The sequence below is a fragment of the Puntigrus tetrazona genome, chromosome 20 (genome assembly GCF_018831695.1).
Source record: "Puntigrus tetrazona isolate hp1 chromosome 20, ASM1883169v1, whole genome shotgun sequence".
NCBI classification, from domain to species: domain Eukaryota; kingdom Metazoa; phylum Chordata; class Actinopteri; order Cypriniformes; family Cyprinidae; genus Puntigrus; species Puntigrus tetrazona.
This window is the reverse complement of record NC_056718.1, coordinates 22,755,861-22,776,726: the sequence shown is the minus strand read 5'-3', so window position 1 is coordinate 22,776,726 and position 20,866 is coordinate 22,755,861. Positions and strand designations below refer to the sequence as shown.

Sequence of the window (20,866 nt, the reverse complement as noted above, 5' to 3'; positions counted from 1 at the left end):
TGTGCCATATTTTTACTGCTTTAAATACATTTTCAGTTTACAACTTAATTATGCAATTTTAGTTAGATTTTAAGTTAATGTAGTAATTTAATCATCCTGATGCCCCCTAGTCCCCTGGTCGAGAACCAGTGTTTTTTCCTAATGTAGTGTAGTCGTGATAAACCTTTCAAACCGGTTTTAAACGGGTAATATAAAATAAGAACGTAGCTAAATGGTACCTGATCAATTTTACGATTCTTTTATTCGCAAAAAGTACATAAAATCTAAAATATTTAGGTAATTTTTGAGCGCAAACCGTGGAGTGTTTGAACTGCCCTCTCCGTCCCACAATGCACTGCGGCACTCGGCCTTTGAAAAACCGGCGCGGCTAATTCAAGATGGCGGAGCTCGAGCAGCTGTTAGACGAGAGTGAGTAATAAAACTAACTCCTCACTAGACCTTAGTAACTCTCTTGCCGAGCACGTACGCACTTTTAAGGCGCTTTTTAACGCATGTTATTTGACATACATTTCAAGTGTTTTTCATTGTTGTGAGCGGTGTTAAAATAGACGCAAAGTTATTAGCGCTGGGGCTAACGAGCTAACAGTTAGCTTTCAGAAGCTACTACTATAAATAAATATCATACCTGATGAGGTTTTCGCCTATCATTTCCTTTAAAATGCTATATTTATAACCAAAACTAATCTCGCTGTTGATAGTAGTGGTGTGGCGGTTATAATACGGACAGAGTTTAACTTCACATACATTTATAGGGTCGTAACTCGATGACAGCTGCTGGATTTTGTTGTTCTTGTCAGTGTCAGTCTGTTTGTGTAGTAAAACACTCTCCGTGTGATAAATAAACACTTTCCGTATGTTAACGGCACTCTTCAAATGTTAAAAAATACTCTCTCTGTGATGTAATACTGGTGTCCAGATTTAATCGGGTTCATCACAATAAATCTCGGTGGATTTTTCCACTGTCATATATGCTTTGTTTTTATTGCTTTGGGACTGCGAAGGCTGTACCTCCTCAGCTGTGCTGTTCGGTCGTTTGCATTGTTGTTACTTGATCATTATTGCTGTTAATATCTTCAACAGTGGCCCGAATGCATTATTTGTATATTGAGCTAGAGCAGTGATAAAAGACGCGTTGTAATAAAGTCGGTACTATAAGCAGCTTATGCTCACAGAGATTGTGTTTTTTCCTGAGTGGATCAGTTTAAGCAAATGTAAAAATACATATATAATGTAAAGTTGTAGTAGTTATTGCCCATAGCATAATTAACATGAATCATTTTTGTTATTTGTTATCATTTTTGTTATGGAATTAGGCTTGGTGTGTTATTTAGCACCTTTAGGCCCAGTTTCTTAGATGGGGTTTAGTCTGGCTTAAGTCATTTTTATAAACATTCCTTAGAAAAAAGGCATTACTGGTAGGCATCTCAAGACAAACCAGATGCACTGATGTGTTTTAAGATCAGTTAGTGCAAGTTTCTTTCAGTTGAAACAGCTCAGATTTACATTTATTCTAGGACTAGTCTTGTCTGTGAAACCAGGGGTTAGTATGTTTGTGGAGTAAGATGAGTGTGAGCTTAATTATTACCTGTGCCTTTGCCCTGGGTGTTTTCTGCATTGCATAAATGTACTGTTTAATCATATATTTTGATGTTATGTTATGTTTGAATATATATCAAAGTTGTCCATTGTTCATCTGTTGTTCTTTTGTCTCCAGGCTCTTCAGCTAAAGCCCTTGTAAGTTTAAGAGGTAGGTCAGTCTACTGTTTGTAACACTTGCAACTATTGCGCTGTACTTTGCAAAAAATGCCGGGTCTTTACATCCCAGCCACAGCTTAGTCATTGTTGGCACTGTTGTTTTTCTTTTCCGCAGAAGGAAGTTTGTCTAATACTCTAAACGAGAAGAACAATTTACCAAAATCTCAGACCACCAGGGGACGGAGCAGTTATGTTTCTGTGGAAACGGTAAGTTACAAATAGACCTTAATCAGCGTTATATTTAATTTTTGAACAGGATTGAAAATGAGACTTTGAGGGTTAGAAGTATGGTGTTTCGACAGATTGTACTGTTCTATAAAGGCTCATTTTCCAACTCCCCCAGAGTTGAACAGTTGATCCATTTAGTTGATCTGCGGGTCTGGCCATAACACTTTTAGCTGCAGCTGAGCATAGAAACTGATTAGACCATTAGCATCACGCTCAGAAAATAACCAAAGATATTTTTCCTATTTAAAACATGACTCTTCAGTTTTAAATAGGAAAAATAGCAGTCATTGTTGAGTGTTCTAAGCTGCAGCTAAAAGTGCTACCATCAGACCGGAGATTGGCTGAATGGCTATAAAAGGTGTGTTCATTTAAAAAGAGCTTTTGTTAAAAAATCTATTAAACTAAAAAATCCATAAAACAGCTATGAGTTGTGAAAATTGTGATCTTGGACATTTACACAATGTGTACCATTTTGCACAGCCTTGTTTTCAGTTGAGTAGGATGTTTGCTTGGTTGGGTTGGTAACATTTTTGCAAAATATTTAGAAAATTGCTTTTCCTCAATGTTTCCTTTCTGCTTTGTACTTCAGCCAACAAGGAGCTCAAAGAGGAGTCGACTGTCATGTGAGGATGAGGAGCGGCCTCTTGCCTCCAGATCTCCCAGGAGAAGCCAGAGGGTCACCACTGTGCCTCAGGTGACAGCAGTGTCCAGGATGTGCTTTTAACATATTGACATAAATAATAGTGATTTTGTTTTGCATTTTCATGACCAGCTAAATTTATATGTTTCCCTTTTCAGAAACTTACAAATGTCACAACACCAGACAAAAGGGCTTCACAGAAAATTGGACTGAGACTAAGAAACTTGCTCAAACTTCCCAAAGCTCACAAATGGTGCATCTATGAATGGTTCTATTCAAATATTGACAGGTATGTTCTGCAGGCCTTATATTTTCAGTCATTGAATTTAGTGGATTAGATGAATATTGTATGAGCAGTACTATGTTCATACCATTTGTTTGGATGTATTGTTTTTATATCAGCATTATGTTGGCTAGACCTCTAATATTTTATTTTTGCCTTTCCTATTGTCATCTTTTCCAGGCCATTATTTGAAGGAGATAATGACTTCTGCCTATGTCTGAAGGAGTCTTTTCCTAATCTAAAGACCAGAAAGTTGACCAGAGTTGAATGGGGAACGATCAGAAGACTTATGGGCAAACCTCGAAGGTTAACTGACTGCTCACTTTTCATCTTATGCCGTAATAAATGCCCATAACATGCAATGCGAATATCTTTGATTTAGATGCTCGTACTGAGGTGTTGTATGTTTTTCAGATGTTCCTCAGCATTCTTCGCTGAAGAGCGAATGGCACTGAAACAGAAGAGGCAGAAGATGCGTCTCCTGCAGCAGAGGAAAATCACAGATATGTCTCTATGCAAAGACCTGCCAGATGAGATTCCTTTACCCTTGGTCATCGGCACTAAAGTTACAGGTGAGGATCTGATTATACATGTTTGATATCTGACACAATCAGCAGATGTGTAAAATATTTAGAGCTAAAATCTTTTTCTTTTTCCTTCAAACTGCAGCTCGTCTTAGGGGTGTCCATGATGGCCTGTTTACTGGTCAGATCGATGCCGTAGATACCAGTGCAGCAACATATCGCGTGACCTTTGACAGAAATGGGCTCGGCACACACACTGTTCCTGATTACGAAGTGCTTGTAAGAGAGTTACTGTCTTATCACAAATGGCCATTATACTTTTGTGTTGTTTTTGTGTCCTTTGATTTAAATGGCTGACACCCACCAATGCTTTCTCTCCAGAGTAATGAACCTCATGAGACGATGCCCATATCTGCTTTTGCTCAGAAACAGCGGCCGCCTCGTTTCCAGAACTTTCTGACCCCACCCCGTGGGGCCTATCCTGGCTCGACTCAGTCCATCTTAATGGTGAATTCTGACTGTCAAATGTGTTTTTATGTTTCCGAGATCTGTTCTGCTAGGTTTGCAGGAAACGTAGACAAAACAAATAATAAAATGGAAATTTGTTCCAGCCGCAAAATGTTTCATTTGGTGAATAATTGAGTGGCAAAAGCATGCGACAATTTCAAAAGCCATTTAAGAAACCAAACACTTACTTTTTTAAAGACAGGTCTGTGCCATTTTAACCATGTTGCATATTGTTTATTCATATATTTTGGTGTATATTCATATATTTTAGTAGATTTGTTTTTGTTTGCTTTTATGACACTTTTGGATATTTAGTGCAAAATGTAGGTCCTGAAGCAAACCAGTTGAGAACCACTGACATTGGATAATAGATATTTAAAATAAAATTCCACCAAATTGTTTAGGAAAAATAATCTTTTTGCCTCTTTTTGCTTTGTTCCCAGGATAACGACCCTCTGTTCAGTCAGTCCCCCTGGAGAAGTAAATTGACAGGAACTGATGGAGAGACACTGGGTGGCTTTCCTGTCAAGTTTCTTGTGCAAGTGGTGAGAATTGTAACAACTAATGTTTTCTGTTTACTTGCCATTCATTGCTTAAACTTCCTTTCAACATTTTGTTCTGGTCTTCTGTAAGACACGCCTATCCAAAATCCTCATGATCAAAAAAGAACACATAAAGCATTTGAAGGAGATGAACACAGAAGCTGAGAAGCTGGTAAGAATTGAAAGTGCCTGAAAGCTGATATGATGGTGTTTTTTGTGTGTGTGTTTATGTAGTAGTGCGCCATCTAACTTCTTCCATCCATTATTCTTCTGTAGAAGTCCTATTCCATGCCGATTGGATTGGACTTGCAGAAGAGATATGCCACAACAGTACTGGACCTGGAGCAGCTTAATAAAGACCTCAACAAAGTCCTTCATGAAGTACAGCAGTTTTGCTATGAGGTATGTATGCCATCCCCCCTCAAACACACACACACACACACACACACACACACACGCACGCGCCCGACCATGTTTGCTTTCTAGACCGTCACTTTTGGTCTTACAAAATGTTTCTTTCACTTCCCATGATCTTCCCCATTCAGCTGGCTCCAGATCAGGGCATGCAGCCTGCAGATCAGCCCAGTGAGTTGCGACGGCGCTGTGAAGAAGAGTCACAGGAAGTTGTGCGTCAGAGTAATGCATTGCCTGATGGAGAACAGCGCGTCCAGAGCTCCAGCCTCACTCAACTCGTCTCTCGTCTTACAGCACTCCTCCTGCAGATCAGGGTACCAGACTAAACTATTTCAAACAGAACCTTTTTACATTTTCTGAAGAAAGCATGTCGTAACGCTATGGTCGTTTGTTTGGAACACAAAATGTAAAAATTCAAAAGTAATTGTTTCATTTTACATGCATTTACATCATACTATTATTTACCTTTTTCTCTGAATTCTTACTTTACATCTTGTAGTTTTTACTTTTTTATTTAGAATTTTGACTTCTAAAAAATTATATTAAAAAGTAAAGTCATCCGTTAGAATTCTAAATGTATATCTCACAACTTTTACTCGTAATTGACATTTCTTTTGCCACAAAATAAAAAAGGTGATTGACTTTCTCACATTTCTGATTTTATTTTCCTTGCAATTCTCAGTTTATAAGCAGTTAATATAAAAAAACGTGTATGAGAACTTACGTTTTTCAATCAGCTCTGTCAAGCTCTTTCAAGTGCCACAATGTCACATTCAACTGGACTTCACGTTGAATCCTGATCACATTTCTTTCCTCGTTTAATGCAGTGTTTGGCCGAAGGGGGAGACTTGAATTCATTTGAATTCAAATCACTCACAGACTCTCTGAATGACATAAAGAGTTCAATAGATGACTCCAACCTGAGGTAATGCATATTTCGTTTGTTGTTTTTCCTCCGTTTATCTTACAGTAATCACTTACAACGACGTGTCTTCTACAGTTGTTTTCAGGATAATGTGGAGATCCATGTAGCACACATACAGAGTGGGCTGAGCCAGCTAGGTAACCTCCATGCTTTCTCTGCCAACAACACCAACAGAACGTGACTGAAGTAAACTTGCACACCTCCCAATCTCAAATACGGACAGCGACGCACCTCTTCAACTCATCACTTTGTTCTTTTTTGTTCATTCTGTTTGACGTTATGAAAGGTCAGAATGTGTGTTCAGTAACTGTACCTGCACAAGTAGTGTTAAAATTCCCTGCCCGAAGGCACACAAGAGTCAGAAGATGTTCAACTAGCTAGCAAAAAAAAAGTGCAGCGTGAAATTCTTTGTAGATGTAATTGTTTGATGTCATTTAAGATTTTGCTCACACTCGATTTGATATTTAAGTTTCCCCTTATTTTTATTATTATTGGTGGTTTCCAACTAAGGGGCATGCCGTACGGCACTCCTGATTGGTGCAGTTTGTTTGTTTGACTGAAACCGTTTTGTATAATTTTATTTCCTCCGTCTCCTTCTCGAAGTGTGTGACTTTGAGTGTCCCGAGAGATGAGGTACTGTTCTGTCTGTTTTAAACTGTTCTGTATGTTTTAAATATGTACATTGTAGATAACTGTACAGTTCACTCAAAATATATCAATAAATCAATCATATATAGGGTAATGTGGACATTTTTTGACTTGCCAGATTTGGGTATTTTTGCAACGCAGCCAATCGGTTTATACAAGTCCTATAATAGACAGCTGTGTGGAATGAAACAGTTTGTCTTGTCCTTGGAAGAAGAAATGATCACCCGAATGCCCCACTGGTGTATGTTTCAAATGCGTTAGTTTTCTGTGGGGTTGTTTTTTAACCTATAAGTGTATGCATGACACAAACGTTTGTAAATAAATTGATTTCTATTATCTTCATAAAGGCTCAGAGTCTGTATTTTGATGTTTTTTTTTAAAAAAAAAGAAAAATTTATGTAGAATGTTTTCCTTCACACCCATATTTTGTGATAATCGCACATAACAATATACAATAATATCTGAAATATACAATAAATATCTGATTTTCAAAGCTTAAAAATGTTCTTCAAAGCTTCAGATAAAGTCCGAGCGACAAATTGTGGAAACGTTACATGAACACGTTAAAACCAGACATGGCTTCTCTTTCCCAATCCGAGTCGGAGTCTGAGAACTCGACGGCTTCGCTTGCTCTAATGGGAGAGAAAGTTCCAAAACTTTCCGGCTGAACCTTTACTGGTAGGTTTTGGACGGAGCAGGCGACATGTTTGGGGGACGATGAAGACATCACGAAGTTATTCTGCGAAGGGAGAGGTGGAATAACAACCTTCATCTCTGGCCCGATGGTCTTGTTCGGAGGGAAGTTATCATACTCCACCAAAAACTGCTTCATTGGAGGCTCAGTATGGCTTGTGTTCATGAACTGTCCGTGTCCTTTTGGATACTGCTGTGCGTAATTGCGTGGCACCACAACACTCAGGTGATCCGTCTTGATCTGGTTCTCCTCGGTTCTGCCGAACATGCACGAAATTGTAGTTGGGCTGTACATGTCGCCTTTCATGGCGCAGATCTTCTCGTCGGCGTTGATCAGCTGTTGGCTGAAGTTTGCCGGTCTTTGTGTCTCCAGGCCGGTGTGGTTCTGATGCGTCGTAAACTGGTTCATAAGGAGACCGATGGGGGTCAGGACATTTCCACTGGACTTATTTGGAAGAGGAATTCCCACTTGCCGTCTTGACTTGGCTCTCCTGTTCTGGAACCAGACCTTAAAAAAAAAAAAAATTGGCATCTGTTTAAAAACCTGGCGTCATCAACATACACAATAAAAACACACTAGCATACATTCATTAGTGAAGATTGGGGCTAGCTGTCACACTTTTACTGAAAGGTTGAACTGTGTTTTTTAAGACATGTTTTCATGAATGTCAAGTTGGCGGAAGTTGTTATATAGTATAATTTAATTTTAAAAGGACGTTTGGTTTTTATGTTTGCATGCCTCTACTGTTACATCTAATCGTAAATGTATAGGCCTATCACAACGATACATGCACGTGTGACCCTTGACCTCAAAACCAGCCATAAGGGTACATTGAGATTTATACATCGTCTGAAATATAAATAAGCTTTGTACTGATGTATGGTTTTTTAAGAAAAAAAAATCTGGAATTTGAGGGTGCAAAAAAATTGCCTTTAAAGTGGTCCACATAAAACTAAAAATCTATAATGTTGACCCCTATTGCTATAAATATACACCAGCGACTTGACTTAAGACTGGTTTTGTGCTTCAGGGTCACACATTTATTACAGAAGATTTTTTTTTCCTACTTTAGTATTTTATTTTGTCATGTACATTCAGAAACAAACTTGCCCTGTAAAATATTCACCTAACGCGACAATTAATCCAAGAGTCCCCTTTAATATTGTGAAATCCAAAACGCAGTGAAACATTACAGCCTGAAATCTACCTGAATTCTCGACTCTGGCAAGCCGGTCAGCGCCTCGAGCTTCTCTCTTAAATAAATGTCGGGGTATTTGGTGTCCAGGTAAACCTTCTCCAGGACGTCGATCTGCTGCTGCGTGAAGTTGGTGCGTTTTCTGCGGTGCGTAAACAAGCTCGCGCTTTCCGCTCTGGACGCGCCGTGGAGGAACTTCATCCTGTCCGGAGCGGCGTAATCTGCTGAGAAAACGAGCACAAACGATCGCATTTAAGCGCATGCATCGCTCGGTTGCTCTCAAATGCATTTCGAAACACCGTGCGCAAACACCCACCTGTCGCGTGCACGTTCCTCCTTTCCATATCCGTCGTAGGAAACAGCTGGAATTGTTTTAAGTGTCCATTCCCCAGGTTTCCGTGCACGACTGCCATTGTGATCCAGTACTACTGTTGTTCAGCCGGGAGTGATTCGACTTCGCTAAGAATGGCATTATATATCCAGCGGGCCAGCCTTCCTTCGGAGGTGATCAAAGTCAGCTGTGGGGCGGCAGGACGCAGGTGTGAATTTTTGCCATTCGTGGCGCATTTGCATCTGTAAAAACTTCGTGTGTGAGTTTAATGGGATCTCCACCCGAATACACATGACTTGAAAAAACATGTACGTGTATTGTTGGGTTGAGATGTATTCCTGGCCAGCTCCTAGATCGGTTTGCAGACGGCTCTAACATATTGTGGAAATAAGGCACGCATCAGATGTTTCTGGGTCTTTTATTGGGTTCAGATTTTTTAGAAAATATAGAGTACAGACTTTTTTGCTGTAGCAGAAATTATATCACTGGTGTAATTTGGGTGTTAAATATTTTTTAGTATTTTGCAGAATAATAAAAACTAGTCTCTGTCTTACGAAATTATTTAAAACGGCCTACTTGTTTTTTTAATACTATCTATACGTTTAAAATAATAGTTAAATAAAGTAATATAAAATAAAGTTAAATATCTACATGCATATGAAATAAATTATATATATATATATATATATATATATATATATATATATATATATATATATATATATATATATATATATATATATATATATATATATATAAAAATATAATTCCAATCGAGTTTATGCAACTAATGCAATACGCGGAAAAATCATAAAAATGTCATGGAGCAATTTTAAATATGTTGTGATTTTTATATTAGCAGGTTAGAGCAGTTTAATGCAGTAAGCTGTGTGTGTAATAAAATATTGTGAGCATTTCCAGCAAAATATGGTTTTATTGAAAATTATGCCACTAATGTAATTATTTAGTAAAACTATATTAAACAAAATAAAAATATGAACGTTTCACGTTCACATACATAAGCAGAGATATATATAAACAATCATTTTTTATTTTAGTAAAATTGCATTTATTTTTTAAGAAATAAATATAATTTAAATATAAATAAAAGGCAAGTAACAAAATAGTAAACTGAATAAACAGAAATTTAACAAAAGTGTTTTTTGATAAAAAAAAAAGTCTCCTCCTGGCCTCTTGACTGAATTTTGAACCCTCATTTGAGAAAAGCCTGTTAATGTAACCTGACAACGATTCAGACACAGACTATACATTAAGGGTCCAAACAGTCTGTCTGTGTTTTTTGTCCCATCTGCAATTTGCACGTCAGACCAAATGACATTTTGCGCCACGGAGCGCTTGCGCCTGGCCCAAATGACAAACTGAAGAAAACACACTTTGCAGTAATGCTAATGCACGCGCTCCTTTAATCCTCTTTAGTTTTAAACGCTTCCACTAGATGAACATTTTTAACTTTGATCAGATTCAAGACCGCAATGATTAACTCACCTATTCACAAATATCACCATCTGGAAACATCAAACGTGAGGCAGTGTCTTTTGATGAAGCCAACTGCGGCAGCTAATGATCAGCCGTTAACACATCGGCTGCCATCTTTGATAGACAAAGCTTTCTCACCTTCAAAATACCGCCATAGACAGAGGGATTAGCAAAGGACATTTTGCTCCTAATGTCGCAAAGCTGCTGACATCATTTGTCTAGACATTTGTCTAGAGTTTTTCCTTCTCCTTTACTTTTTGTGATGATGATAAACTCAACGATAAATAAATATACAAACATGAAAAGCAGGAAGAGGGGTTGAAAAACGATTTGAGCATATGAAAAGGCATTTAAAAGTTGTATTTTTTTCCTGTCGTTTACTGCAATGCTGTATTGCAAATTATTTCCCCTTATTTTCCTTCAGGAGATGAACAATGCGTTATATTTATTGAGTATTTGAATAATCCCTGCATGAGACGAATTCCATGCAGCCATTTTTGGACAGTAGCATCTTTATTTTGGAGGATTTCATCAAACCTTGGTTACTGTTGGGGCGTAATTGAATGGAAATGGATTGAAGCACAACGCGTTGCATTTATATTAACAAACCCTAACCGCTGCGCAACAACGTAAACATAAGCCAATTAATGTGTAATTAGCATTAAAAAAGTCCAATGAAGCATGCAATCTGAGGAATGGCTGTCCTGTGATGCCTGAATATATATTTCCAATGTAGCATAACCTTTGTGTCAGGAACATATTTACAATATGAATGTCCCGGCCTGACAAAAATCACATGTTGATCAGACTACAAAACGGTTTAGGATACCTTTACCAATATTTAGCATTTTGTTTTATACACTCACAAAAAAAGGTACAAAAGCTGTCACTTGGAATGCTACCCTTTCAAAAAAAAAGGCACACCTTTGTACCTTATATACCCCAAAAGTTGCATTTTAAACTGTTAAAAGGTACATTCGTTTCTGACATGTACATATTAGAACCTAAATAGTGCATTTTTATCCTTAGAAACAGCTTTTGCACCTTTTTTCGGCTTGTGAGTAAAGAAGAAAATAGTTGATGGTGAATGCTCAGGTATGCAGTGATTACAGCAGATGTTATCAGAGGTGTGTCTAAAAGGGAGGGTGTTTTATTCAGCTCTGACTGATGACTTCCTTTTGTTTTCACTCTGCTTCCTAAGCCTTTATTCCCTCATAACGTCCCTTCACTTCACAGACAACATTTCTGAACCCGAATTGTTACCGCATTTAGGACTTTACAAGGAAATCGAGAAATATGAGCTCATCTACAAGCATTCATCAGTTCGTGAAACAAAGTTGCAATTGTTTGGCGTTTGATATCGACTAAAAATAAAAAAGGTACATGAGACGGAGTAGGAAGTAGAAGTGTCACTAGCTTTAGTCTGGCACCCAGACCACACTTCTACAAAGATAAGTGTAGAAGTGTGAAGCTCTTCACCCCCAACACACATACAAAAAAAAAAAAAAAAAAAAAAAAAAAAAAAAAAAAAAAAAAGAGGCGCTTCAGTTTTACCATTTTTAAGTTTGCATGATATATAACAGGAAGCCCACAAAAATGGTTGTAGCCCAAAAAAAAAAAAAAAAAAAAAAAAAATAATAATAATAATAAATAATAAATAATTAAATAAATAAATAATTAAATAAATAAATAAATAATTAAATAAATAAATAATTAAATATATAAATATATATATATATATATATATATTTTGCATGACTGTTAGTAAAAATTTAACACCGCACAAAAACTCACTTGTGAACTCACCAAACGAAGTCACTCAAATCCGTTACTTTTATGCAGTGAAAAATGAAAGTAGATTACCTTTTTTTTGTCACACACACACCCCTACCTTACTTGGCATTAATAATAGCTGTACCTACATTTAAGGCAATATCCAGCCTTTAGGGCCACCACAGTGATTTTTTTGGGCTGTGTGTGTGTCTGTCATTAGTCTTCAGTCACATGAGCCTTTTAAAAAAAAAAAAAAAAAAAAAAAAAAAACATTTTGTACATGGTGCTTGATGTCAAAAAAACCCCCCTTATTTTCAGGATTCTTTTATGAATGGAAAGTTCAAAAGTAAATTGTAACTAACTTTTGTTCAGTTGCATCATTGCTAAATGAAAGCATTCATTTATTTTATTATTATTATTATTATTATTATTATTATTATTAAAAAATTATTGTCAGCACAAAAATGTCAGCACAGCTTGCTTTTTAAATCACTCCTTACACAAGTGCTACTACACCTGCCAAGCCACTGGTGCTTTTCCAAGCCCCCTCAGCAGAGAGGACCACCGTTACATCTGCTGCCATGCCAGCCACTAACAGCCCATAAAATACCGAGCTTTCCCCTTAGCATCCTCGATCTGTCCAACAGCAGCAAAGTGGACCAAACGGTTACTAATCGCAATTGATAGTGCTGACATGACTGTAGGCTAATAAAAAGACATCAAAATGTAGTGGTTACATAATCAACATGCAGGAAGCAGTATTTTTATGGTTGTGACTATAAATTGGGGGTTCTATAGAAGTCTCAATTAGGAGATTAAAATTCATGAACTACAGAACACACCAAGATAAGGCTTTCTGAAAAAAACCAAAACCTTTATTAAGATTGAGAAAGGGGGTGTGTTGGGGAATCCTGACTAAGAGCTTGACAGCAATATTTTTCCTGATGACAGCCGTGTTCTCCGGAACAGGAAATTAGTCGTCTCTCTTCGCACTTGTCAAGGAAACAAAGGGTGTGTGAGATGGTGCCGAACAGCTTATAAATCTGTGCATTTAATTTTAGAGAGATAGATATATATAGTGGGAAGTTTCAGTGGCCTTACCTTTTCCAGTTTTTAGAGGAATAGAAGATGGGCATTGTCTCTTGCAGATTCCGTTAGTCACATCGTCACAAAGTATAGCGTCACAGTGTACAAAAACCTGGGGGGAGAACGAGTCAATGATACGGCCCGAATACACAAGTCACATCTCTGAGATCAGTTACCTGATTTTGAACTGCAACATCATTCTGAACAAAAGTAAACATCTTGACTTCAAAACGAGTCACATGAGATGGGTATGGAATGCTGTTAGGAGCAACAGGGTGGAAAATGGTCTCATAACGGTCAGCCAGATTCACACAGCTATTGAGAGGGAGAAAAAAAAAAAAAGTTAGTTATTCATACATAGGATTTTCTAATCACCTAACCATACCCCTTACAGAAAACCTGTTTGCATTGTTATACTAAATAAACCGTTCCTCCCCTCCCCCACAAAGGTCAGGTTTTACTAACCTTATAGGGACATTTGATCCCTGCAATGTAGCATAAATGAATGCATACTGTTAAAACCCATTACCCATCTACGATCAAGTCCCATGATGGAGTGGAGTTCCGGTCTTCCTTCATAGTAGCCCAACAGTGCTCCAGCACTAGCTTGATCTGAGGATCAGTGGACTGCAGCAGCGCCACCTCAAAGAACAGAGGACTTCTTAAGTGCTGTACTACTGGGTAATCCTCCTTCACATAGAAGTTACTATAAGAGCCATCTGTGGGGAAAAAGGAAAAAAAAAAATTTCCCCTGCCACTTTTTTTTTTTTTTTTTAAATAAAACAAGGCAGGAGCGCAGAAATCACAAGACACCGGAAAAAGATTTTAAGTGTACTTTTGTTTCCTTTTTAAAACAATAAAACAGTACAAACAAGGCATTCAGTAAACTTTTTTTTTTTTTTTTTTTTTTTTTTTAAAACATCATGCCTTGTCTGCATTGTGATCAGAGAAGTGACAAGCACTACCCTTAACTGCTCAACTTGTTTGAAAAGTAGCAGGTTCTTTTAATAAGAAAACATAACTTAAAGACCGAGTCAGAAGCACCAGACTGTTATAATTGCTCCACTTTATAGTCTCTGTGCACAAGCATAGTCTACTCTGCAGGTTTTAGGAGCCGTTCTCTGTGAACACTGTTCAGCCCAAATAAGCGTTCAGCGTTTAGGAACAGTTGTGAATACAACTTGACCTCAGGTTTACGTTATGTCCCCTTTTAGAAGCACAAAGTAGTTTCACTTTCACAATGACACAGCTTTGTGAACACAGCTAGTGACCCAGCAACACTACAGAGAGAATAGTTCCACCCATTTGGATGGGGATTGAAAATAAACCCACTCCGTTGTAGAAAAGTGGGAGCATGTTTAAAAGGGGGCAGCAAAAAAATGAACTTTCATAAAAGAATGTCTTTGGTTTAAAAACAATCTTTCCAACTTTAGGGATCTCATCTATGCTTGTAACACTCCAAAGAGGAAGGGAAAAAAACCCTGCATCATATGACCCCTTTAAGAAGCAAGCATTAGCTACAACAGAGTTGATTAGAACTTTTTGCATACCCCAAGAAAGTCTCAGTACAACTTGCAGCTCTCCAAAACCAGTCTCTGGCAAAGGTTCATTTTCCCGTGGCTTTGTGAAGAAAGCAATTGTCTGGGTAGAATTTAGCGTGTAAAAGCAGGACATGGTCACACTAACAAAGAAAAGAGAGAGAAAAGGTGCAGTTTAAAAAGGTTCAAAAAGGCACGCGTGGAACAAATTCCAACAGACTGCTTCTCACCGATATTCTGGATCAGGAGGACTCATGGGTTCTCCCTTTTGACTTTGCTTGTAAATGGGTAGCGCATTACCCAGAGAGATTATATTTTGATACATCACAACTCCATCATAGAACTAAGGGAGAGACGAGAGCGTAAGATGGTGAACATTTGATACAAGTAAAACTAAAACACCTCCATACCGTTCTAGTGGTTCCACAACTGTTTGCTTCAAAAGAGAAGTAGGCAAAGCGATCGTTGCTGAATTTGGGTTTACATGAGGGATCACTCAGGGTAAGCTGACTAGGATCAAGCTGGGGGACGGATTCTACCTTCACTGCGAGGGCTGACATGGTGCCATTGCTGAAACACTCTGGAATGTTCATGCCAAAACCATTACTTTTGGGCTGAATGCAAAGGTCCGTTAAATGCATTAATAGCAATATGCAAAAAGAACATACCAGTCATGGTCATGGGAAAATTGCAAGCAAGGGAGAAGTCACTTAGTGTCCATCTGTTTATGGGCTCCCATAGTAATACATCAAGCCGAACCCTTAAGGATGATGGATACATCAACTGAAAAGACAGAAAATTACAGTAGTCCCAGTCTACAGGCAAAAAGGGGATTTAGGGAAAAAAAAAAACAAAAAAAAAAAAAAAACGAAGTCATACCTCAAACACAACATCAGGCGAAAGGAAAGGCACTGCCAAGCTCATATGAGTGGCATTCTCCATTTGATAGTACTCTGCTCTCTGGTCTGGAGTTATGTCATGCATACCCATCATAATATTAAAATTCTTGCCCATGTTTCCAAATGAAATTACAACATAGAATTTTTCATCGTCACAGGATCCACTCACAGTTGGAAGAGCTGGATGGGGAAGGATCCATTGACAATGACATTAAACCCAGGGTCTTGACAAACGGGGATGGGGGTTAAAGGGTCTTTGACAAAAATGAGCACTTACTGACATCTCTAAGGGATACGTCAACAGATTCGGTTTGGGAGAATGGCGTGTATTCAGGCAGGATCATAAAACCGAAAGTGACATAAAGAGTATATACTGTAACAGTCAGATCGACTTGCTGGGGAGGGAAGGAAAATAAATTCAGGATGTAGCAACAACAAAATCTTGCTAAAAAGTGAGGTTACACACTCACAGTTCTCACAACAAAGGAAAGAGAGAAGGGAACTTGAAGTCTAAACGCCTTGGAGCCATTTTGAAAGGTTTGTTCTTGTATGTTGATGCCACTTGCACTGGCCTCTGCCACAGTAAGGACTCCAGTGGAAAAAGTGAGGTTCACCAACTCGATGTCATAAAGGAAAGGACCCAAGAATACATCAAACAGCCTTTGGTCTGGATCAGTGACTGAAAGGGAAAAGTTAAAGTAGCAAAAAGAAAAAAAATTAATAAATTGTCATACACCTAGGACTGTCAAAGAACCCTCAGCACTCACAGTCGACAAAACGGGGTGGTCGAGGCATAAGAGGGGTCATGATGGTGAAGAGGACTCTGTATCTTGTAGCATCCATGCCTCCCTCACTCCACAGTAACTCCAACATTGGCTCAATGTTGTATGTGATATGGTACAGGTTGTTTACAGCATGACTCTGCAACAGGAGTTAACCACAGTTAAGCACAGTGGCTTATGTTAAAAGCCAATTAAAGCAAGACACCAAACCTTGTAATAGCCATCTGGTCCACCGATTGGTATTGTCATTATGATCTGATCGTCTACTACAGACAAAACATAGCCTCTAGCGGTCATTTTTGCAGAATCTATCAGCTTCCCATTTATTCCCATGAACATCCCAAGGAGACTTGTTTGAGAAGAACTCATTAGTGGATTAAACCGGGGGAAGTTCCAGGTGATCTCCTCATCCGTAAAAGAAAGTCCACCTGTAAGAAGCAATACATTGGGGTTCTTACATCGTAGCATTGAACACACACCTGTAGAGTTAAACTCTAACACCAGACTGATGTTGAAGTAAACCACAGTTAACTTAGAGATTTAACTGGAAGGACAAATGTATGAAGAACTGGGTCATATGCTATTGGAGTAGTGTCACATACCAGTTGGACATGCAGCAACAGTATCCAACATGGTTACCGACCACTGTTTCTTGAAGTAGGTGGTCAACCTGATGATCTTCATTGGCACGCCATTCACCTATTGCAGCAGAACCAACATTGGTTCACGAAAACTACTAAAAGCGGCATCACATTTTCTATACTCACATTTTTCAGATAGGTCTCGGGCATGTCATAACCGCTCCGTAGCACCAATCGAGACTTGGTCGTTGTTATACCATATCCAGCCTTCAGGGCATCCTCCAACACCATAGGTTTTTGTTCAGGAGTGAAAAACACCATTCTCCATATATTGAACCTAGACGTAATGGCCTGGAAGATGGTGGGCAGAGCTCATTTAAAACAAGCGGCATGTGCCATCAGTAACTCAAAACAAAAGCTGCTGAGCCACTGTACCTCAGGAACAGTATCGCTCCACTGGTTAGCAAAAACGTTTGCTCGAGGCATAGGTCGTCTACGCAAAGCTGTAATCTCTTCTGGCAATCTGTTAACAGACACCTAGTAGAAACCATTGTTAGGACATATAAAAACTAATATGACTTGATGTGCCTGTGGCACAAACAAGCCAGTGTTTTACCTCCATATAATTCTGAGTGCAAAGAACTTCACGGGGGGCCCATTGGTCATATTTACAGGTCTTCGTCACTTCAAGGACATCTTGTTCTGCGTTGACACCTTGCACCCTGACGCGCATGTCAATATCAATCATGCTATCATCCTGAATGCGGAAAGAACTACTGAAGTGAAATAAACCAGAATACAGTTACTGTTTCGGGCTTAAGAGAGAGAGAGAGCGCTACCTCATTTCCTGCAAAGCAATTGAGGAAAGATGCGAAGACTCTGTAGTTACCCCAGGGATCCGAGTCTATAGTAAAACCACATTTGGCAGACAGGCTTGGAGTTAAAGGTTCAATTTGGGAGCCATCTGAAAAGGAAAAAAAAAAGGGACATGGTTATGATAAATTACGATCATATTGACATTATAGCTAATTGCAGGTAACTCACTGAGAGCATCAAATTCAACTTGATTTCCAAAAGCTAGAGACTTATCTACGGTTAGCCTCATATAGCCTCCTAGACAATCAGTCTTCAGGCCCGTTCCTGAAAGGAAAAAATTTAAACTTACTGGCAAACATGGCCTATTACACATAAAGGAGTATATACACACATGCATAAACAAAACATACGGTGGTTAAGATTCTGGGTTGGCACCACATTGAAATTCTTCTGTGACAAAACCGCTACCACCGGCAGCCAAAACGTGCTGGAAGAGAATTAAAAGAAGTGTTAAAAGGCAACAAAACATTTCAAACAAATAATCGAACTTACCAAATCCCAAGAAGCCATGTCATCCTCTCTGTTTTCAGGCGGTCAAGATCTATGGAAACCACAATTCAAATCTTCCTAGCACAAAAGCTGTGCAAAATAACGTGCGTGAAGCTTTCTGAAAGGAAACGTTTGAATCAGCTAGCTCTTGTGCACAGGTGATGCTAGTCATCAACTAAAGAGCAGGTGTCATGAGTTACTTGATATGCAGCAGCATTTAGAGGAAGGAATTTCTCACATTACTGAGTGAAAGCTGAGCTCTGCCAGGGATAAGCGTCATAAAAAAAATAGCATTTCTAGGAATGATATAGTGATGGTTACTGAAAAGGTTAAATATATTTGGTGCATTTTTAAATGTTACTCCAGTGTGCATGAGTAGTTTTTCCTTTAAGGTATTTTTAACATGAGAATTTATATACTGTATAGAACAAAAACCTGAATGTAATTTATTATACCGTATGTTTCTTTTTGAAGTTAAATATTCCTAAAAGGGTCTTGTGAAATTCAACACAATATTCCTTAAAAAGATTACAGAAAGCATACAATTTTAAAGAAAGAGTTTATTAAAAAACCTTTTTTGTGACTGGAAAAATCAACAATTGTTCTGAAATGTACACTGCTTTTTATTTACAACAGTATTCACCCATATCTTGAGCACTGACCAACAGTACTGGCTTTTTATTCACAAACTTTCAAGGACTTGCAGCAGGTTAATAAATCTGTCCCCGTCTACATATAGAAACATTAACCCTGGTTTCACAGACATGGCTAAATCATAGTCCCAGAACATAGAAGCCATTTTAACTGAAATAACGTACAATAAATGGTCTTAAAAAATTCCTGGTTTGAGTCAAGCCCTGTCTGGAAACCAGGCCTAAATGTTTGAACATCATTTCAGCTCATAATTGCACAATCATACGTTCTTGGACCGCGTGTGACAATATATCTAAGAGTTTAATGAGCTTGATGACTGGGTTCCCTCTTCAACTTTTCTTCATGGTCCAGTAGTGTCTGCTGCAGACTTTCTTTAGCATCTTTAAAATTAGGATTCAGTTCCAGGGCTCTCCGAAAGTCACTCTCGGCATCCTTGAAAAAGCCTTAGGAAAAAACAAAACAGTAAATCAAACAGCACCCCTTAGTTGAATACAACAGTTTGACAGAAAGGGATAGTTCCCCCAAAAATGTAAAATTCTTTCATTAATTACTCAGCAGAGTTCAGCAGATAATCTCCAAAATGGCGCTACAGTGATACTACGGTGCCAAATTGTTGAATAAATGTTAATTTTGTGTTAAAAAAATATTCTCATTGCTTCATAAAATTATGATTGAACCACCGGTGGCAGATGGACTACTCTGACAATGTCTTTAATACTTTTCTGGACCTTGATGGTGTAGTTTACTTGGCAGTCAATGGGACAGTCAGAAATGATCTTAAATTGTGTTCCAAAGACAAACAAAGCTTCATTTATAACACAATTTTCATTTTGGGGTGGAGTAACCCTTTAACCTGCTCTATATTGTTCATTGGCATGTTGCCTCCTTGTGTATCAATGTATTCTTTACTGCGTAAAAACATGATGTGTGAGGTGAGAGAGGACAATTATGGGTCAATTAAGATATTTCTGCTGAAATCTGAGAGCTTTCTGACCTTACGCAGACTGCATAGGAACCATCACGTTCAGGGCTCAAAAAAGTAGCAAGGACATTGCTAAAATAGTGCATATGACATAAGAGAAGAAATCTTGCAGGTTTGGAAGGACAGGAGGGTGTGTAATTAACAACAGAATTTAAATTTTTGTGTGAACTATCTCTTTAAGCTTATGGGATGGTCTTAGCTGATTCATCCTAAAAAGGCAGAATCATAGAGAGACATTAGAAAATTAAAAATAAAAAAATGCTTGTTTTTTAATGCTTGTATCCCCTAGGATACGAATACTTTTAGGGTTAAGCTAGTGTTACTGGTTTCTCAGTCTAACCAGTAAAGCCTCTCAGGTCCGCAGAAATATGCAGATCTTTCAAAAGCACCGAAAACCCGTATCTACAGCAACACGAGGCTCTGTTTAAAGGTTAAACCCACCCAATCTGTAACGTATCAATCCTCTGTTATAAAGTGGCACTTCGAACCGATTGTTGATCTGTATGGCAGAGGTATAGTCATCCATTGCTTCATAAAAGTCCACCCGCAAATACTTCACCTGCCCTCGGTTGTTATAGGCAACGGCCAAATCATGAGCGGCGCAGTCTCTAGATAAACACAAAATATGATTATTAGCGAAGGCAAGTGAATACGGCCTTAACTCATCAACCGACAGTTTACGTGCAGTCGCTAACGTTTACAAGTGTCCGGCAATTCAAATGAACTTAATACCTAGATTTGGCGCAGGACTCGATGAATTTTGTGTACAATTCCTCTGCTGGTTTATAATTCTTACTGTTGAACTCGTCGTCTGCTTTTTGCAGGATCGCGAGCTCGCCGCTCTCCATGAGACGCGCGTGCGGACGACAGCGAACTCATGAATATTAATGAGCGCGTGCTGACGTTGTTTTACTTTTCCTGGAACGTCCGGACACTGGACCTAATTAATATTAATGAGAATTAGATAGTTCGCTGCGATTTGATTTGACGCTTCTATGCATTGGCGGTGTGCGAGCGCCCCCT

General features: G+C 38.5%; 4 protein-coding genes across 5 annotated transcripts; 1 reads left to right on the top strand and 3 right to left on the bottom strand.

Moving 5' to 3' along the window:
* The first annotated feature begins 294 nt into the window (after positions 1 to 294).
* Positions 295 to 6,808, top strand: lin9 (lin-9 DREAM MuvB core complex component). Its single transcript, XM_043218592.1, has 15 exons — positions 295 to 408; positions 1,715 to 1,747; positions 1,871 to 1,962; positions 2,573 to 2,677; positions 2,782 to 2,912; positions 3,087 to 3,212; positions 3,321 to 3,478; positions 3,576 to 3,709; positions 3,812 to 3,937; positions 4,381 to 4,482; positions 4,571 to 4,651; positions 4,756 to 4,881; positions 5,025 to 5,207; positions 5,721 to 5,818; positions 5,894 to 6,808. The coding sequence occupies exons 1-15, from the start codon at positions 378 to 380 to the stop codon at positions 5,997 to 5,999; spliced, it is 1,632 nt and encodes a 543-aa protein (XP_043074527.1). The 5' UTR covers positions 295 to 377; the 3' UTR covers positions 6,000 to 6,808.
* A 42-nt stretch (positions 6,809 to 6,850) lies between these two features.
* mixl1 (Mix paired-like homeobox) lies at positions 6,851 to 8,892 on the bottom strand. Of its 2 annotated transcripts, none has more exons than XM_043218594.1 (3): positions 8,672 to 8,892; positions 8,368 to 8,576; positions 6,851 to 7,667 (listed from the first exon to the last, which is right to left on the bottom strand). In XM_043218594.1, exons 1-3 carry the CDS (start codon positions 8,766 to 8,768, stop codon positions 7,017 to 7,019), a joined length of 957 nt encoding a protein of 318 aa, XP_043074529.1. In that variant the 5' UTR covers positions 8,769 to 8,892; the 3' UTR covers positions 6,851 to 7,016. The 2 variants fall into 2 exon arrangements, with proteins under 2 accessions (XP_043074529.1, XP_043074528.1); XM_043218593.1 differs by having other exon boundaries at positions 6,853 to 7,667; positions 8,368 to 8,579; positions 8,672 to 8,890.
* Positions 8,893 to 12,847: 3,955 nt separating this feature from the next.
* zpax1 (zona pellucida protein AX 1) lies at positions 12,848 to 18,368 on the bottom strand. Its single transcript, XM_043220501.1, has 21 exons — positions 18,211 to 18,368; positions 18,069 to 18,145; positions 17,887 to 17,982; positions 17,682 to 17,806; positions 17,459 to 17,599; positions 17,278 to 17,379; positions 17,029 to 17,193; positions 16,864 to 16,960; positions 16,472 to 16,689; positions 16,247 to 16,400; positions 15,950 to 16,158; positions 15,757 to 15,874; positions 15,460 to 15,659; positions 15,249 to 15,363; positions 14,991 to 15,160; positions 14,811 to 14,923; positions 14,593 to 14,723; positions 13,572 to 13,761; positions 13,219 to 13,357; positions 13,058 to 13,154; positions 12,848 to 12,948 (listed from the first exon to the last, which is right to left on the bottom strand). Exons 1-21 carry the CDS (start codon positions 18,231 to 18,233, stop codon positions 12,872 to 12,874), a joined length of 2,757 nt encoding a protein of 918 aa, XP_043076436.1. The 5' UTR covers positions 18,234 to 18,368; the 3' UTR covers positions 12,848 to 12,871.
* Positions 18,369 to 18,747: 379 nt separating this feature from the next.
* On the bottom strand, positions 18,748 to 20,735 carry ttc32 (tetratricopeptide repeat domain 32). The gene is made up of 3 exons (XM_043220502.1): positions 20,576 to 20,735; positions 20,285 to 20,451; positions 18,748 to 19,304 (listed from the first exon to the last, which is right to left on the bottom strand). The coding sequence occupies exons 1-3, from the start codon at positions 20,689 to 20,691 to the stop codon at positions 19,162 to 19,164; spliced, it is 426 nt and encodes a 141-aa protein (XP_043076437.1). The 5' UTR covers positions 20,692 to 20,735; the 3' UTR covers positions 18,748 to 19,161.
* Positions 20,736 to 20,866: the final 131 nt, after the last annotated feature.

Coding starts and splice junctions, on each gene's coding strand:
- lin9 (XM_043218592.1), top strand. CDS start 378: ATGGCGGAGCTCGAGCAGCTGTTAGACGAGA. Junction 1,963..2,572: donor GTTATGTTTCTGTGGAAACG/GTAAGTTACAAA, acceptor TTTGTACTTCAG/CCAACAAGGAGCTCAAAGAG. Junction 3,938..4,380: donor CGACTCAGTCCATCTTAATG/GTGAATTCTGAC, acceptor CTTTGTTCCCAG/GATAACGACCCTCTGTTCAG.
- mixl1 (XM_043218593.1), bottom strand. CDS start 8,768: ATGGCAGTCGTGCACGGAAACCTGGGGAATGGACACTTAAAACAATTC. Junction 8,580..8,671: donor GAGGAACGTGCACGCGACAG/GTGGGTGTTTGC, acceptor TCGTTTTCTCAG/CAGATTACGCCGCTCCGGAC. Junction 7,668..8,367: donor TGCCAGAGTCGAGAATTCAG/GTAGATTTCAGG, acceptor TTTTTTTTTAAG/GTCTGGTTCCAGAACAGGAG.
- zpax1 (XM_043220501.1), bottom strand. CDS start 18,233: ATGACATGGCTTCTTGGGATTTG. Junction 17,807..17,886: donor AGTTGAATTTGATGCTCTCA/GTGAGTTACCTG, acceptor TTTCCTTTTCAG/ATGGCTCCCAAATTGAACCT. Junction 17,600..17,681: donor ATTGCTTTGCAGGAAATGAG/GTAGCGCTCTCT, acceptor TTCCGCATTCAG/GATGATAGCATGATTGATAT.
- ttc32 (XM_043220502.1), bottom strand. CDS start 20,691: ATGGAGAGCGGCGAGCTCGCGATCCTGCAAAAAGCAGACGACGAGTTC. Junction 20,452..20,575: donor GAGTCCTGCGCCAAATCTAG/GTATTAAGTTCA, acceptor GTGTTTATCTAG/AGACTGCGCCGCTCATGATT. Junction 19,305..20,284: donor ATTGATACGTTACAGATTGG/GTGGGTTTAACC, acceptor TTTTTTCCTAAG/GCTTTTTCAAGGATGCCGAG.